Source organism: Pseudorasbora parva, chromosome 12 (genome assembly GCF_024679245.1).
Source record: "Pseudorasbora parva isolate DD20220531a chromosome 12, ASM2467924v1, whole genome shotgun sequence".
NCBI lineage: Eukaryota > Metazoa > Chordata > Actinopteri > Cypriniformes > Gobionidae > Pseudorasbora > Pseudorasbora parva.
The window spans coordinates 45698682-45715518 of NC_090183.1; the positions used below are offsets into that span (position 1 = coordinate 45698682).

The 16837-nt window shown below is 35.5% G+C and overlaps 1 protein-coding gene across 1 annotated transcript in view; it reads right to left on the reverse strand.

Annotated features, from left to right (window-relative positions):
• Nucleotides 1-16566, reverse strand: part of tnnt2b (troponin T type 2b (cardiac)) — a 35728-nt gene extending 19162 nt beyond the window's left edge. Inside the window, exons 1-4 of the mRNA XM_067458599.1 lie at nt 16544-16566; nt 16409-16419; nt 2328-2378; nt 1680-1727 (exon numbers count right to left, since the gene is read on the reverse strand). Of these exons, the coding sequence (XP_067314700.1) occupies nt 1680-1727; nt 2328-2378; nt 16409-16419; nt 16544-16566 (133 nt within the window). The remainder of the gene's footprint in view (nt 1-1679; nt 1728-2327; nt 2379-16408; nt 16420-16543) is intronic.
• Nucleotides 16567-16837: the final 271 nt, after the last annotated feature.

Sequence of the window (16837 nt, forward strand, 5' to 3'; positions counted from 1 at the left end):
TATCCATCATAAAAGTGCATTTATCCATCATTAAAGTGCATTTATCCGTCATAAAAGTGCATCTGTCCATCATAAAAGTGCATTTATCCATCATTAAAGTGTATCTATCCGTCATAAAAGTGCATCTATCCATCATAAAAGTGCATCTATCCGTCATAAAAGTGCATCTATCCGTCATAAAAGTGCATCCATCCATCATAAAAGTGCATCTATCATCATAAAAGTGCATCTATCCATTATAAAAGTGCATCTATCCGTTATAAAAGTGCATCTATCCATCATAAAAGTGCATCTATCCATCATAAAAGTGCATTTATCCATCATAAAAGTGCATCTATCCGTCATAAAAGTGCATCTATCCATCATAAAAGTGCATCTATCATCATAAAAGTGCATCTATCCGTCATAAAAGTGCATCTATCATCATAAAAGTGCATCTATCCGTCATTAAAGTGCATCTATCATCATAAAAGTGCATCTATCATCATTAAAGTGCATCTATCCGTCATAAAAGTGCATCTATCATCATTAAAGTGCATCTATCCGTCATAAAAGTGCATCTATCATCATAAAAGTGCATCTATCCGTCATAAAAGTGCATCTATCATCATAAAAGTGCATCTATCCGTCATTAAAGTGCATCTATCCATCATAAAAGTGCATTTATCCATCATAAAAGTGCATCTATCCGTCATAAAAGTGCATCTATCCATCATAAAAGTGCATCTATCCGTCATTAAAGTGCATCTATCCATCATAAAAGTGCATCTGTCCGTCATAAAAGTGCATCTATCATCATAAAAGTGCATCTATCCGTCATTAAAGTGCATCAATCATCATAAAAGTGCATCTATCCGTCATAAAAGTGCTTCTATCATCATAAAAGTGCATCTATCCGTCATTAAAGTGCTTCTATCCATCATAAAAGTGCATCTATCCGTCATTAAAGTGCTTCTATCATCATAAAGGTGCTTCTATCCATCATAAAAGTGCATCTATCATCATAAAAGTGCATCTATCATCATAAAAGTGCATCTATCCATCATAAAAGTGCATCTATCCATCATAAAAGTGCATCTATCCATCATAAAAGTGCATCTATCATCATAAAAGTGCATCTATCTATCGAATATATAAGTATGTTGAAGGCTTGAGGGTGAGTAAATTATGGGATTATTTCCTTTTTTAGGTGAACTATCTCTTTAAGCAAACACAATTGAGAAATAAAGCGTGTATCAGTGTATTGGATATGTGCGTTCGCTTTTAAAGGGACAGCAGTCTAATATTCCTGACACTGTTTTTATGTTAATCAAACAACAAAGGAGAAAAAAAATCACCTGCTGCTTTTGCCTGAATGACTTGTAATTTGATTTAAAAATATATATGTGTGTGTGTGTGTGTGTGTGTGTGTGTGTGTGTGTGTGTGTGTGTGTGTGTGTGTGTGTGTGTGTGTGTGTGTGTGTGTGTGTGTGTGTGTGTGTGTGTGTGTGTGTGTGTGTGTTGTACAAGATTTTGCATTTGATTACTTAAGAATTGGTCTCCTAAAAGTGGTTCTAAACCGGTTCTAAACTTCAGCCCAAATGTGTCACACTTCATTTAATGAGATACTTTGTGGAAGTATAATCATTGGGTGTTGATTATTATATTAGAAGCCCTTGCTGAATAATGCTCTTTTTTACCTGCATGATGTGGATTGGGTGTTTGCTTCCCACCGGCCTCTACAAACCCTAAAAATGAACACACAAACAGAAGGATTTATCCGAAATCTAGTTTTGAAGTCTTTCTTTTGAATCATTATATGTGATTTATGTGCATTTCTTATAATTATTAATTTTAAGTAATTACAGTACTTATAATGGTGTAGGATTTTCAATCAGAAATTGCTCATGAATAATTACAAAGAGTATGGCATTAGATTTTGTATACTCTTATAATCTTATTTGTGACTTTGACTTAACAATAGATATTTACATGAAATCTGCATTATCCATTTTTTAATGCACACGCACAAATGAAGCTAACAGTGAATTTCTGGAAATGTCTGTTTTTTTTAATATTTTATGTCACCCCATAATCAAAATAAATATGTTTTGCATTAAAAAAATGCCTTACGGATGTGAATTTGGCCTTATGCTATATTGAAAATATAAAATATACATTCAGGTAATATTACACAGAACATAATTTATTGATTTTTATTGTTGTTCTTGACACAGTTCCTGAGATTTACCGAGAACGTCATCTGTTTATTTATTCTGAGTCCATCATGGCAAACTCATTCATATTAGGTGTAGCGTTAGCAACAGCATTAGCTCAAGCGGGACTACCTTCATCCTTCTGCTCCTCTACCTCCTCAAGCACCTCCTCATCCTGCCACTCTGTGCAAAGCAGACGAGACAGTAATCGTGGCCGCAACTGAGCAATGCATTAATGCAAAACACACACTACGGCTGGAACTGAGCAAAGCATTAATGCAAAACACACACTACGGTTGCAACTGAGCAATGCATTAATGCAAAACACACACTACGGTTGCAACTGAGCAATGCATTAATGCAAAACACACTACGGTTGGAACTGAGCAATGCATTAATGCAAAACACACACTACGGCTGCAACTGAGCAATGCATTAATGCAAAACACACACTACGGCTTCAACTGAGCAATGCATTAATGCAAAACACACACTACGGCTTCAACTGAGCAATGCATTAATGCAAAACACACACTACGGTTGCAACTGAGCAATGCATTAATGCAAAACACACACTACGGTTGGAACTGAGCAATGCATTAATGCAAAACACACACTACGGTTGGAACTGAGCAATGCATTAATGCAAAACACACACTACGGTTGGAACTGAGCAATGCATTAATGCAAAACACACACTACGGTTGGAACTGAGCAATGCATTAATGCAAAACACACACTACGGTTGGAACTGAGCAATGCATTAATGCAAAACACACTACGGTTGCAACTGAGCAATGCATTAATGCAAAACACACACTACGGCTGCAACTGAGCAATGCATTAATGCAAAACACACACTACGGCTGCAACTGAGCAATGCATTAATGCAAAACACACACTACGGCTGCAACTGAGCAATGCATTAATGCAAAACACACACTACGGTTGCAACTGAGCAATGCATTAATGCAAAACACACGCTACGGTTGGAACTGAGCAATGCATTAATGCAAAACACACACTACGGTTGCAACTGAGCAATGCATTAATGCAAAACACACTACGGTTGCAACTGAGCAATGCATTAATGCAAAACACACACTACGGTTGCAACTGAGCAATGCATTAATGCAAAACACACACTACGGCTGCAACTGAGCAATGCATTAATGCAAAACACACACTACGGTTGCAACTGAGCAATGCATTAATGCAAAACACACACTACGGTTGCAACTGAGCAATGCATTAATGCAAAACACACTACGGTTGCAACTGAGCAATGCATTAATGCAAAACACACACTACGGCTGCAACTGAGCAATGCATTAATGCAAAACACACACTACGGTTGCAACTGAGCAATGCATTAATGCAAAACACACTACGGTTGCAACTGAGCAATGCATTAATGCAAAACACACACTACGGTTGCAACTGAGCAATGCATTAATGCAAAACACACACTACGGCTGCAACTGAGCAATGCATTAATGCAAAACACACACTACGGTTGCAACTGAGCAATGCATTAATGCAAAACACACACTACGGCTGCAACTGAGCAATGCATTAATGCAAAACACACACTACGGCTGCAACTGAGCAATGCATTAATGCAAAACACACACTACGGTTGCAACTGAGCAATGCATTAATGCAAAACACACACTACGGTTGCAACTGAGCAATGCATCAATGCAAAACACACACTACGGCTGCAACTGAGCAATGCATTAATGCAAAACACACACTACGGTTGCAACTGAGCAATGCATTAATGCAAAACACACACTACGGCTGCAACTGAGCAATGCATTAATGCAAAACACACACTACGGTTGGAACTGAGCAATGCATTCATGCAAAACACACACTACGGTTGGAACTGAGCAATACATTAATGCAAAACACACACTACGGCTGCAACTGAGCAATGCATTAATGCAAAACACACACTACGGTTGCAACTGAGCAATGCATTAATGCAAAACACACACTACGGCTGCAACTGAGCAATGCATTAATGCAAAACACACACTACGGCTGCAACTGAGCAATGCATTAATGCAAAACACACAATACGGCTGCAACTGAGCAATGCATTAATGCAAAACACACACTACGGCTGCAACTGAGCAATGCATGCACACAATCTAAACTAAGACATTCCATAGACTTTTTAAAAACCTTGTATGCTTTTTTCCATGTTCATAATCTAGTTTTAGTGTGTAACTGTTGCTGTTTGAGCAGTTTTTCTCTATATCAGTGTCACTGTTTCTGAACTCTCTGAAACGCCTCCATTAAGTGGACCTACTTATATCCCATAAAAGTATGTACTCTTTTTGTGAAGAAAAAGTATGCAGAGTGCTTTGGGACATACTTCATCATACCTGCTTTAAAGGACAGCTCTGTCGCTTAACTGTCAATCATCTCGCCGCAGTTAAAATCCTCCACATTAAATGTTTTACCTAACTTTCAGGAAGAAATGCACGTTGACCTTCAGTCGTCGGTCTTTCATGTGAGACTCTTCTCATGTGTTTTAAAAATGATGCATTTAAAGATGGAGTGTGTAAGTTTTAACGGCATCTAGTGGTGATGTTGTGAATTGCAGTCACCCATTGCAGTCCCCCTGTCGAATCACAGAGAAGCTACGGTGGCCAACACAGGACAAAAACGTGGCCGTCTGAGACAGCAGAGAGTAGCTAGTGCTCTGTAGAGAAGTTTGTCCCTTTAGGGCTACTATAGAAACATGACGGTGCAAAATGGCGACTTCACTGTAAGTGACCTATAGATCTATTTTTTTTTTTTTACAGTCTAGGTGTAGATAGAAAGGGCTCATTCTAAGGTAATAAAATCCAAAATAAAATATCCAAATAAAATTAATTACTAAATTACCTGTATCAACTATAATACAGATCTGCCAACATTGTCGCTCTATGATAAATTAAAATAAGCTGATAACATCACTGTTTACTCCAGAACGACTGCACAGCCAAATCTAATTCTGTTTAATATTGTCCTGTTTAACACTGAAGCTGCTTTGACACAATCGGCATTGTAAAAGCGCGATATAAATAAAGATGACTTGACTTAAAAAGGGAATGACCAAACACACCAAAAGTTCACAATGCTGTTGAAGATGAAATATAATGTGGATAACATTGCATGTTTTCTTCAGGTTAGACACTGATTATTAATCACTCAAATCCCTTTATCTAAACATCGCTCTACTTAACTGTCAAACTCACACATCCGCCATTTTTATTCGTGTTTGTAGTTCAAATCGAATCCAATATTAGCCGTTAGAGTGAGAACGGATCTGCACTTTAGATTCTAAACGGAAAAAGTAGAGCATCTGTGTATCTTTTTGGACTACTCATTTCAACATAATATGATTTCAGACGCATTCTTTATTATTTTGAATACTATTTAGGCCATATAGTGTTTAAATTGGGACACCGCAACAGTTGTTAAATAGTGTGACATTTCCACTTGACCAATCACAACACACTGCTCCAGTTGACCAATCAGAGCTCATTATGCTTTTCAGAGGGAGGGGCTGCAGAGGCAGAACTAAACAGAGCATTACTGACAGACCGGGAAGAGAGGAGCCGCAACAATGGGGAAATAATCAAGACTTTGTAAAATCACTTTTTTTTTTAGATTAAGCTGAGGACAGTAGCCTGGATGCCAGCTGAACTTAGCCCCGCCCACATTTTTTTTTAGGTTTGGCAGTTCGGTCTGGCCTCGCTCCATAGGAGTAATTATCTCCAAACAGAAACTGTTCGGACCAATGAGATCATCAGGGCGGGCTTTAGCCGATGACGGACAGATGATCAACAGTACCGTAATCATCACGTCATCAAAGGGGCTTGGGTTATATTTGTTCGAATCCTAAACGGAGAGCTTGTTCGTATCTGCATCACCTTCACTATTTCTCTCAGTAATGATGATCATGTTGGGTAAGTGCTCTGTGTATCAATAAATATTTTTATTTTTTTACAACACCGGCAAAGATCGTTTATTCCAGCGCGCGTGCAGACAGGGTTGCCACGTTTTTACAACAAAATCCACCAACTACTAGCCCTAAACAATATCTTCTCGGGGGGTTCTCTGGGGGACAAAAATGGCGTTTGGGGGTAAAATGTGTGTTATTTTGGCAAGGTTGCTGCTAAAATTCACACTCATGGGTCTATATATCACATAAAAGTCGCTTCAACCCGCGGACATAGAAAACAACCAGTGGAAAAAACACGGACTTGGCAACACAGTGCAGTTGAGCTCTGTTGACATTTGGCAATGCGTTGCTCCACTGCTCTGATTGGTTGTTGGTCTGTCCAATCGAGGTCTTTCCTGATTGGGTTGAAACACACCCCATAATCACAGCCCAATGAGCATCAGACTCATATTCTGACTAGAGTTAAGTATGACCACGTCAGGCTATGGGGACAGTGCATTTGTATTGCCAAAGTATAGCAAAACATGTCATTTAACTGCATAATGCCATAAGGAAATCATGCCCCATTTAATAAACAATAAAGGATTATATTTGTGAATGATGTCACTCACTGTCATTACATAATGCAGTTTGGGAAAACTGCTCCTGATACTCCACCCTCCAACTAATCCAGCCACACATGAACACGCCCGTCCCCATTCTCTCAAATCATCTCCTCTGCCAAACATGATATCTCATCCTCCTGTTCTGGGCTGGATGTAGGGCAGGTTCAGGCAACAAACCCAGAACCAAACACAGCACGGTTCAAATCAGGACCTCTTAGAAACGAGGTGCTTAAAGGGATAGTTCACCCAAAAAGGAAAATTCTGTCACCCTCAAATTGTTCCAAACCTGTATGAGTTTCTTTGTATTGCTGAACACAAAATAAAATATTTTGAAGAAGGCTTATAACAAAGCAGATAGAGCAACCATTGACTACCATAGTAGGGGAAAAAATACTATGGTAGTGAATGGTTGCTCTCTCTGTCTTGCAGAGCTGGACAGTAGCTAAACACATTTACTCGAGTCCTGTACTGAAGTTCACTGTTTGAGTCTCTGTGCTTTACTGGAGTATTATTTTTTCTGGAAACTTCTGACTTTAACTTCACTCCATCTGAAAGACAAATATCGTCCTTTTTACTCCACTACATTTCTATCAAGGTCCTCGAAGTCGAAGTCGTTTTTGTCGCAGCTTTGCAAGTCAGTGGATGATTTTTTTCTTCTTTAAAAGGTTTTTTGTTTTGTTTTTGCAGAAAGCCTTTCAGGAATCACTCTTGTAGGGCCATAGTTTCCCAACATTTTTGGAACACTGATCAGTTATAGCTAAATGGAAGAAGACGGTTCCTCGGCACAGTGTGTGCACCCATAGCCATATTTAGAACAACCCGATCACACATAAATGCGTATAAATAGTACAAGTGTGCAATGTCGTGGAATGTATACGCCAAAACTCATTTTGGCGTGCATATGATACGCACTTTATGGCGTATATATGACACGCGCTTGGGTAGGTTTAGGGTGGTCGGGTGGGGGGTTCATATGTATAATACGCCATAAAATGCGTATCATATGCAAGCGAAAAACAGCGTGCCATAGACACGCCAAAATGAGTTTTGGGGTATACATTCCACGACATTGCACACTCATACTATTTATACGCATTTTTGTGAGAATACCCTGATTTAGAAAGTATGTTTTACTTTTCTGAAAGATTAAAGATTAGTTTAGCTGGCATATACTTGATGCATGTCTTATAAATTGTTAAAAAATGTCTGGGAGAAAGAGAAGAATCTGTGCATTCGGCCTTAAAGTGACAGCAGCTTTATAAAGAGCTTTGTAACTTTTCTACAAGTATTTAAATGAGTTTAAGTTAGTCGTATGCTAGTGTGTCAGATGGAGCGTCACTGACTGGCTTAAACCATGATGGCATAATGTGCATTTATACAACTATAATACAATAATCCGGCGACATAAAGAAGGAAATTTACTTTTGATACTTAAGTTCTTTTGAAAACAAATACTTCTGTACTTTTACTTCAGTAAAAATCTGTTTTTACAACTTTCACTTGTAATGGAGTAATATTTGACCAGCAGTACTTTACTTTTACTCAAGTAATGAAGTTGTGTATTTTGTCCACCTCTGTTGTCTTAAAAAAAACTGTAAAAAAAACTTAACGTTTAACTTAAAAAAGTAAGTAACCTGGTTGCCTTAAAATTTTGAGTTCATTGAAATTAAAAATTTGAGTTGATACAATGAAGGAAATTTGTTTAATAAATAGAAACTCAAAATATTATTGTATCTGAACCACATAAAACATTTGATAAATCATGAAAATAGCACAACTTGGCTGCGTCATCAAAAATAAAACACAGACAATTGCCCAATATGCTCACAACATCTTTTAATATTTTAATAAAGGTTGTCGAATCTCAAAAAAAAAATCATTGTATTAACTCAAAATTTTAATTTCAATGAACTCAAAATTTTAAGGCAACCAGGTAACTTATTTTCTAAATCATTTTTTACAGTGTACAAACATTCTTCAAAATATCTTATTTTGTGTTCAGCAATACAAAGAAACTCATACAGGAAAAATTTGAGGGTGAGTATGATGACAGAATTTTCCTTTTTGGGTGAACTGTCCCTTTAAGTATCCGAATGATTGTTAAATAAATATTCATTTATTTTTGTCATTTGTACTATGCCAGGGTGGGTTCTGATGGGTTTTTAAAACGTATGATATATGAGAAGTTATTGCATTATTTTTAATTATTATATCAGATAATATGCTTCATTGTTGGATATTTTCCCTAAATAATAATAGGCAATCAGTAGCTAGTTTGGGACCAAATGCTATTTTAATTAATTAAAAGTATGCATATTTCCTACAAATTAAATTACATCAAATATTACATGATGAAAATGTTATTATAAAAACACTATATTTTTTAAATGCTTTGGTTATTGAGATTATTTTTTTCTATTCAGAATCAGTTTTATGGGGGAGATATTGGCAATAAATGTATTTTCAAATCTTTTTTGTATAACCTCTAGTAGGATTTGTCTTGCAATACTTTAAAGAAAGCCATACATAGGCTACCAAAAGTGTCCTGTTTGTGAAAATAGCCAGATTTCCCGTAGAACCCGTAATTATTTCCGCGGGACTATTTTAAGTGGGTTAAACCCAAATTCCTGTCAAAAGAAAGGGAAGGTTTGTTTTTGAGATCTCTTTGTTTACTGCACTGTGAATCTCACCGAGCAGGCTCTCTCTGCCGCTGCTCAATACAGGTAACATTTAACTCAGGTATCAGAGTAAAAGCCCAGGAGCCGATGTGCAAACCGGATCATCCATTCTACACGAAGGAAACCTGATTCCCATTCGGGCCGCCAAGAAAGGGACAGACTGAGATTGCCTTTGTGCTCCAAACAACAGTCCCTCTCAACAGCCCCAAACACATCATCCTTTCTGCCGGAGCTCAACTCAACGGGAAGCTTTAACTGAAGATACTCGCTTGAGTTAAGGCAAATATATTTAGGGAATACATGCACTGCAAAAAATGCTCTTCTTACTCAGTCATTTTGTCTTATTTCTAGTCTAAATATCTAACAATTCTTAAATCAAGATGCATTTACTAATACAAGTAAAACAACATATTTTTTCTTGTTGTTAAAAATAAAATTAAAATGCAGTGAGTTTTTGCTTAAAACAGGCAAAATGATCTGCCAATTAGAAAAATAATCTTGTTTCTGATTGAAATCGTGTTTCTTGTTTCCATCAACAAACAGAAATAAGATGATTTTTCTCACCCCATTGGCAGATCATTTTGCCTGTTTTAAGCAAAAACTCACTTCATTTAGATATTTTCCCCCAGAAAACAAGAAAAATATCTCATGTCATTTTACTTATCTAAATATTTAGATAGGCTATTTGGATTGGAAACGAGAACAAATGACTAAATAAGAAGAGCATTTTTTGCAGTGTGCTTTTAGTTATCATAAATAATCAGAACTGCCTCTAAATAATCTTTGTATTTACGCAAGCATAACTCATGCTTCATAAAATTTATTAGAAAATGAAAGATCGTCACAATATGCATTTTATCACACAATAGCATTAAGCCATAGCTATCGGGGTTAAGGGATCAGTGTGAAAAGAATACAATTTCTGCCACATATTAAGAAAAATGCATTGGGAAATCATAATACGCCATACGGACATCAAAAATTATAATTTTGACAGTGAAAAGTATGAGAAAAATCAGAATTATGAGGAAAAGGTCGAAATTATGCCATATAAAAATCATAATTATTACATAAAAATGGCCAGAATTACTGAAAATAACGGTGTGTGCACTGCACACCAAAAGCAAATGTATTATTTGCGATCGTAGATGAGGATGGAGTAGATGAGGATGGACGCGATTGCCGCGAATGCGCATCTCCCGCGCAAATTGAAATATCTAACTCCAGCGGGAAATTCGCATGACGCGTTGTCGCGCAAGCCAATCAGTGAAGCGATTATTGACACGTCTCAGGCGCAGTTCCTGAAGAAGGAACGTCGGCGTTTGGCTTTCCGGCATATTTGGGACTCGCTCAACAGGTACAGAGCAGCAATACAAGTAATCTCCAACATGGTTGATGATGGGAAAAAGTGGCAGAAAGACATTTTGTTGTTGTTGTTGTTGTTGTTGTGAAGAAGACTCTCCCCAAGTCCCCATGATCGTGCAATGTTTTTAATTAGCGCGAGTGAATATTCGCATTTGGTGTGCTTACATAATATTTACCAAAGCATGAGGTGGAAGTGGGTTTGCATAAGGTGAAATGTTCTACATGGAAAGCTCTTTTTTTATTTCATAAATTTATAATTATGATATCATATGCTGCAAATAGCCATCACTTCACCTTTTTGATTAATTGTAGACTAATATAGTCGGTCTATGAGTTACCCACTTCTAGACAAAATAACATTGAATTTGGTTACTTGACAGAAATAATTTGTGAGGTGTATGATTGATATTCCACCATAGCAAAGTCAACAGGAATTACGAGATGTTTGGTTTAATTTCTTTGACATATTCATGTTCTAGAAAACTACACTAAAAAATGCTGGGTTAAAAACAAATGTTGTTTTTAACCCAGCATTTTTTTAGAGTTTAGTCTCTTTTTGGGCTGTGGTTAGTCGTCATTACATTTATGACAGATCAAACTTGTTTTTTGGCATAAAGTCAAAATTGCGAGATATAAAATCAGAATTGCATGAAATAAAGTTAGATTTGCAAGATATAAAGTCGGAAATTTCTTTACGTTATATAAAGTAGGAATTGCAAGATATACAGTTTGAAAATTGTGAGATATAAAGTCAGAATTGCGAGATATAAAGTCAGAATTGCGAGATATAAAGTCAGAATTGCGAGATATAAAGTCAGAATTGAGAGATATAAAGTCAGAATTGCGAGATATAAATTCAGAATTATGAGATATAAAGTCAGAATTGAGAGATATAAAGTCAGAATTGCGAGATATAAATTCAGAATTATGAGATATAAAGTCAGAATTGCGAGATATAAAGTCAGAATTGCGAGATATAAAGTCAGAATTGAGAGATATAAAGTCAGAATTGTGAGATATAAAGTCAGAATTGTGAGATGTAAAGTCAGAGTTTAATATAAAGTCGGAATTGTGAGATATAAAGTCAGAATTGTGAGATATAAAGTCAGAATTGAGAGATATAAATTCAGAATTGTGAGATATAAAGTCAGAATTGCGAGATATAAAGTCAGAATTGTGAGATGTAAAGTCAGAATTGTGAGATGTAAAGTCAGAATTGTGAGATATAAAGTCAGAATTGTGAGATGTAAAGTCAGAATTGTGAGATATAAAGTCAGAATTGTGAGATGTAAAGTCAGAATTGAGAGATATAAAGTCAGAATTGTGAGATGTTAAGTCAGAATTTTGAGATATAAAGTCAGAATTGCGAGATATAAAGTCAGAATTGTGAGATGTAAAGTCAGAATTGTGAGATATAAAGTCAGAATTGTGAGATGTAAAGTCAGAGTTTAATATAAAGTCGGAATTGTGAGATATAAAGTCAGAATTGTGAGATTTAAAGTCAGAATTGTGAGATGTAAAGTCAGAGTTTAATATAAAGTCGGAATTGTGAGATATAAAGTCAGAATTGTGAGATATAAAGTCAGAATTGTGAGATATAAAGTCAGAATTGTGAGATATAAAGTCAGATTTGTGAGATATAAAGTCAGAATTGTGAGATATAAAGTCAGAATTGTGAGATATAAAGTCAGAATTGAGAGATATAAAGTCAGAATTGAGAGATATAAAGTCAGAATTGTGAGATATAAAGTCAGAATTGTGAGATATAAAGTCAGAATTGTGAGATATAAAGTCAGAATTGTGAGATATAAAGTCAGAATTGTGAGATATAAAGTCAGAATTGTGAGATATAAAGTCAGGATTGAGAGATATAAAGTCGGAATTGCGAGATATAAAGTCAGAATTGTGAGATATAAAGTCAGGATTGAGAGATATAAAGTCGGAATTGCGAGATATAAAGTCAGAATTGTGAGATATAAAGTCAGAATTGTGAGATATAAAGTCAGAATTGTGAGATGTAAAGTCAGAATTGCGAGATATAAAGTCAGAATTGTGTGATATAAAGTCAGAATTGCGAGATATAAAGTCAGGATTGTGAGATATAAAGTCAGGATTGAGAGATATAAAGTCAGGATTGTGAGATATAAAGTCAGGATTGTGAGATATAAAGTCAGGATTGAGAGATATAAAGTCAGAATTGCGAGATATAAAGTCGGAATTGTGAGATATAAAGTCAGAATTGTGAGATATAAAGTCAGAATTGCGAGATATAAAGTCAGAATTGTGAGATATAAAGTCAGAATTGCGAGATATAAAGTCAGAATTGTGAGATATAAAGTCAGAATTGCGAGATATAAAGTCAGGATTGAGAGATGTAAAGTCAGAATTGTGAGATATAAAGTCAGAATTGCGAGATATAAAGTCAGAATTGTGAGATATAAAGTCAGAATTGCGAGATATAAAGTCAGAATTGCGAGATATAAAGTCGGAATTGTGAGATATAAAGTCAGAATTGCGAGATATAAAGTCAGAATTGTGAGATATAAAGTCAGAATTGCGAGATATAAAGTCAGGATTGAGAGATGTAAAGTCAGAATTGCGAGATATAAAGTCAGGATTGCGAGATATAAAGTCAGGATTGAGAGATATAAAGTCAGGATTGAGAGATATAAAGTCGGAATTGTGAGATATAAAGTCAGAATTGCGAGATATAAAGTCAGAATTGTGAGATATAAAGTCAGAATTGCGAGATATAAAGTCAGAATTGTGAGATATAAAGTCAGGATTGAGAGATATAAAGTCGGAATTGTGAGATATAAAGTCAGAATTGTGAGATATAAAGTCAGAATTGTGAGATATAAAGTCAGAATTGTGTGATATAAAGTCAGAATTGTGAGATGTAAAGTCAGAATTGTGAGATATAAAGTCAGAATTGTGAGATATAAAGTCAGAATTGCGAGATATAAAGTCAGGATTGAGAGATATAAAGTCAGGATTGCGAGATGTAAAGTCAGAATTGCGAGATGTAAAGTCGGAATTGAGAGATATAAAGTCGGAATTGTGAGATATAAAGTCAGAATTGTGAGATATAAAGTCAGAATTGTGTGATATAAAGTCAGAATTGTGAGATATAAAGTCAGAATTGTGTGATATAAAGTCAGAATTGAGAGATATAAAGTCAGAATTGAGAGATATAAAGTCAGGATTGAGAGATATAAAGTCAGGATTGAGAGATATAAAGTCAGAATTGTGAGATATAAAGTCAGAATTGTGAGATATAAAGTCAGAATTGCGAGATATAAAGTCAGAATTGTGAGATATAAAGTCAGGATTGAGAGATATAAAGTCAGAATTGTGAGATATAAAGTCAGAATTGTGAGATATAAAGTCAGAATTGTGTGATATAAAGTCAGGATTGAGAGATGTAAAGTCAGGATTGAGAGATATAAAGTCGGAATTGCGAGATATAAAGTCAGAATTGTGAGATATAAAGTCAGGATTGAGAGATATAAAGTCAGAATTGCGAGATATAAAGTCAGAATTGTGAGATATAAAGTCAGAATTGTGAGATATAAAGTCAGAATTGTGAGATATAAAGTCAGAATTGTGAGATGTAAAGTCAGAATTGCGAGATGTAAAGTCGGAATTGCGAGATATAAAGTCAGGATTGCGAGATGTAAAGTCGGAATTGCGAGATATAAAGTCAGAATTGCGAGATATAAAGTCAGAATTGTGAGATATAAAGTCAGGATTGAGAGATATAAAGTCGGAATTGCGAGATATAAAGTCAGGATTGAGAGATATAAAGTCGGAATTGCGAGATATAAAGTCAGGATTGAGAGATATAAAGTCAGGATTGTGAGATATAAAGTCAGGATTGAGAGATGTAAAGTCAGAATTGTGAGATATAAAGTCAGGATTGTGAGATATAAAGTCAGGATTGAGAGATATAAAGTCGGAATTGCGAGATATAAAGTCAGGATTGAGAGATATAAAGTCAGGATTGTGAGATATAAAGTCAGGATTGAGAGATGTAAAGTCAGAATTGTGAGATATAAAGTCAGGATTGTGAGATATAAAGTCAGGATTGAGAGATATAAAGTCGGAATTGCGAGATATAAAGTCAGGATTGTGAGATATAAAGTCAGGATTGTGAGATATAAAGTCAGGATTGAGAGATGTAAAGTCAGAATTGCGAGATATAAAGTCAGAATTGCGAGATATAAAGTCAGAATTGTGAGATATAAAGTCAGGATTGAGAGATATAAAGTCGGAATTGCGAGATATAAAGTCAGAATTTTGAGATATAAAGTCAGGATTGTGAGATATAAAGTCGGAATTGTGAGATATAAAGTCAGGATTGCGAGATATAAAGTCAGAATTGCGAGATATAAAGTCAGAATTGTGAGATATAAAGTCAGGATTGTGAGATATAAAGTCGGAATTGTGAGATATAAAGTCAGAATTGTGAGATGTAAAGTCAGAATTGAGAGATATAAAGTCAGAATTGTGTGATATAAAGTCAGAATTGTGAGATATAAAGTCAGAATTGTGTGATATAAAGTCAGAATTGAGAGATATAAAGTCAGAATTGAGAGATATAAAGTCAGGATTGTGAGATATAAAGTCAGAATTGAGAGATATAAAGTCAGGATTGTGAGATATAAAGTCAGAATTGTGTGATATAAAGTCAGAATTGTGAGATATAAAGTCAGAATTGTGTGATATAAAGTCAGGATTGAGAGATATAAAGTCAGAATTGTGAGATATAAAGTCAGAATTGTGTGATATAAAGTCAGGATTGAGAGATATAAAGTCAGAATTGTGAGATATAAAGTCAGAATTGCGAGATATAAAGTCAGAATTGTGAGATATAAAGTCAGAATTGTGAGATATAAAGTCAGAATTGTGAGATATAAAGTCAGAATTGTGAGATATAAAGTCAGAATTGTGAGATATAAAGTCAGAATTGTGAGATATAAAGTCAGAATTGTGAGATATAAAGTCAGAATTGCGAGATATAAAGTCGTATTTGCTTGGGCTGTGGTTAGACGTCTGTTTCATTTATGACAGACCAAGTTTGTTTTAGCCTAAAGTCAGAGTTGCGTGACTTAAATTTGGAATTGCATTACATGATATTAAATCACATTTGCTAGATATAAAGTCTGAAATTACATTACGTGATAAAAAGTCAGATTTGCAAGATGCAGAGTCGGAATTGCAAAATAAGCATTTTTTAAACCTTTTTATTTTTTATTCTGTGGTGGAAACAAGCCTCCATAGAGTTTGGACAGCTATCGTCTTTTAAACATAAAACTGCTGGTTGGGTAGTCACATTTTTTTACCCCGGCCGTGATACTAGCTATTTCAGTGTGTTGGGTTGTTGAATATCTACATTAAAAAAGGTATTTTGTTAGGTAATCTAAATTATTCTTTACATGCGAACACCTACATTTCCATTACTTTAGTTAATAATGTTGTATATTTTTCACTGTTTTGAATGTATGAATGTATTTAAAGTGAATGTTACGGCACACCACTGTGAGTTTAAAGCTTGGTGTAGGTTTAGTATTTACAGGAGAGGGAAACATCCAAACTTACCCTCTTGCTCCCTGAAAACACAAAACATGCAAAGGTTATTTTAACTCACTAAAAATGTGTCAGTGACTGAACATGATGCAGTTGTTCTCTGAGCATATGCATCAAAATCCTCTTTAATGAACCACACACACTTACTCAACGTCCTCTCGGTATGACATGCTTAGATTAAGACCTGTTTCACATACAGATTACAGAAGAATGTGTCAGTTTTTACACTCATTATAATAGTCTGACAATATGAAAACGCTCAATATATCATGCTTTTGATATCCGTCTTACCTGTATAGGTTGGTTGGGATGGTGTTACTCACTGGTTTGTTACCAAAGGCTGTTTGCTCGTGAAGCTGAACCCTGATGATATATAAATTATCCAAAGATCACATGATATGTGATGTTTTTGTCTTCATAGAGGGTGGGCTGGATTCACAT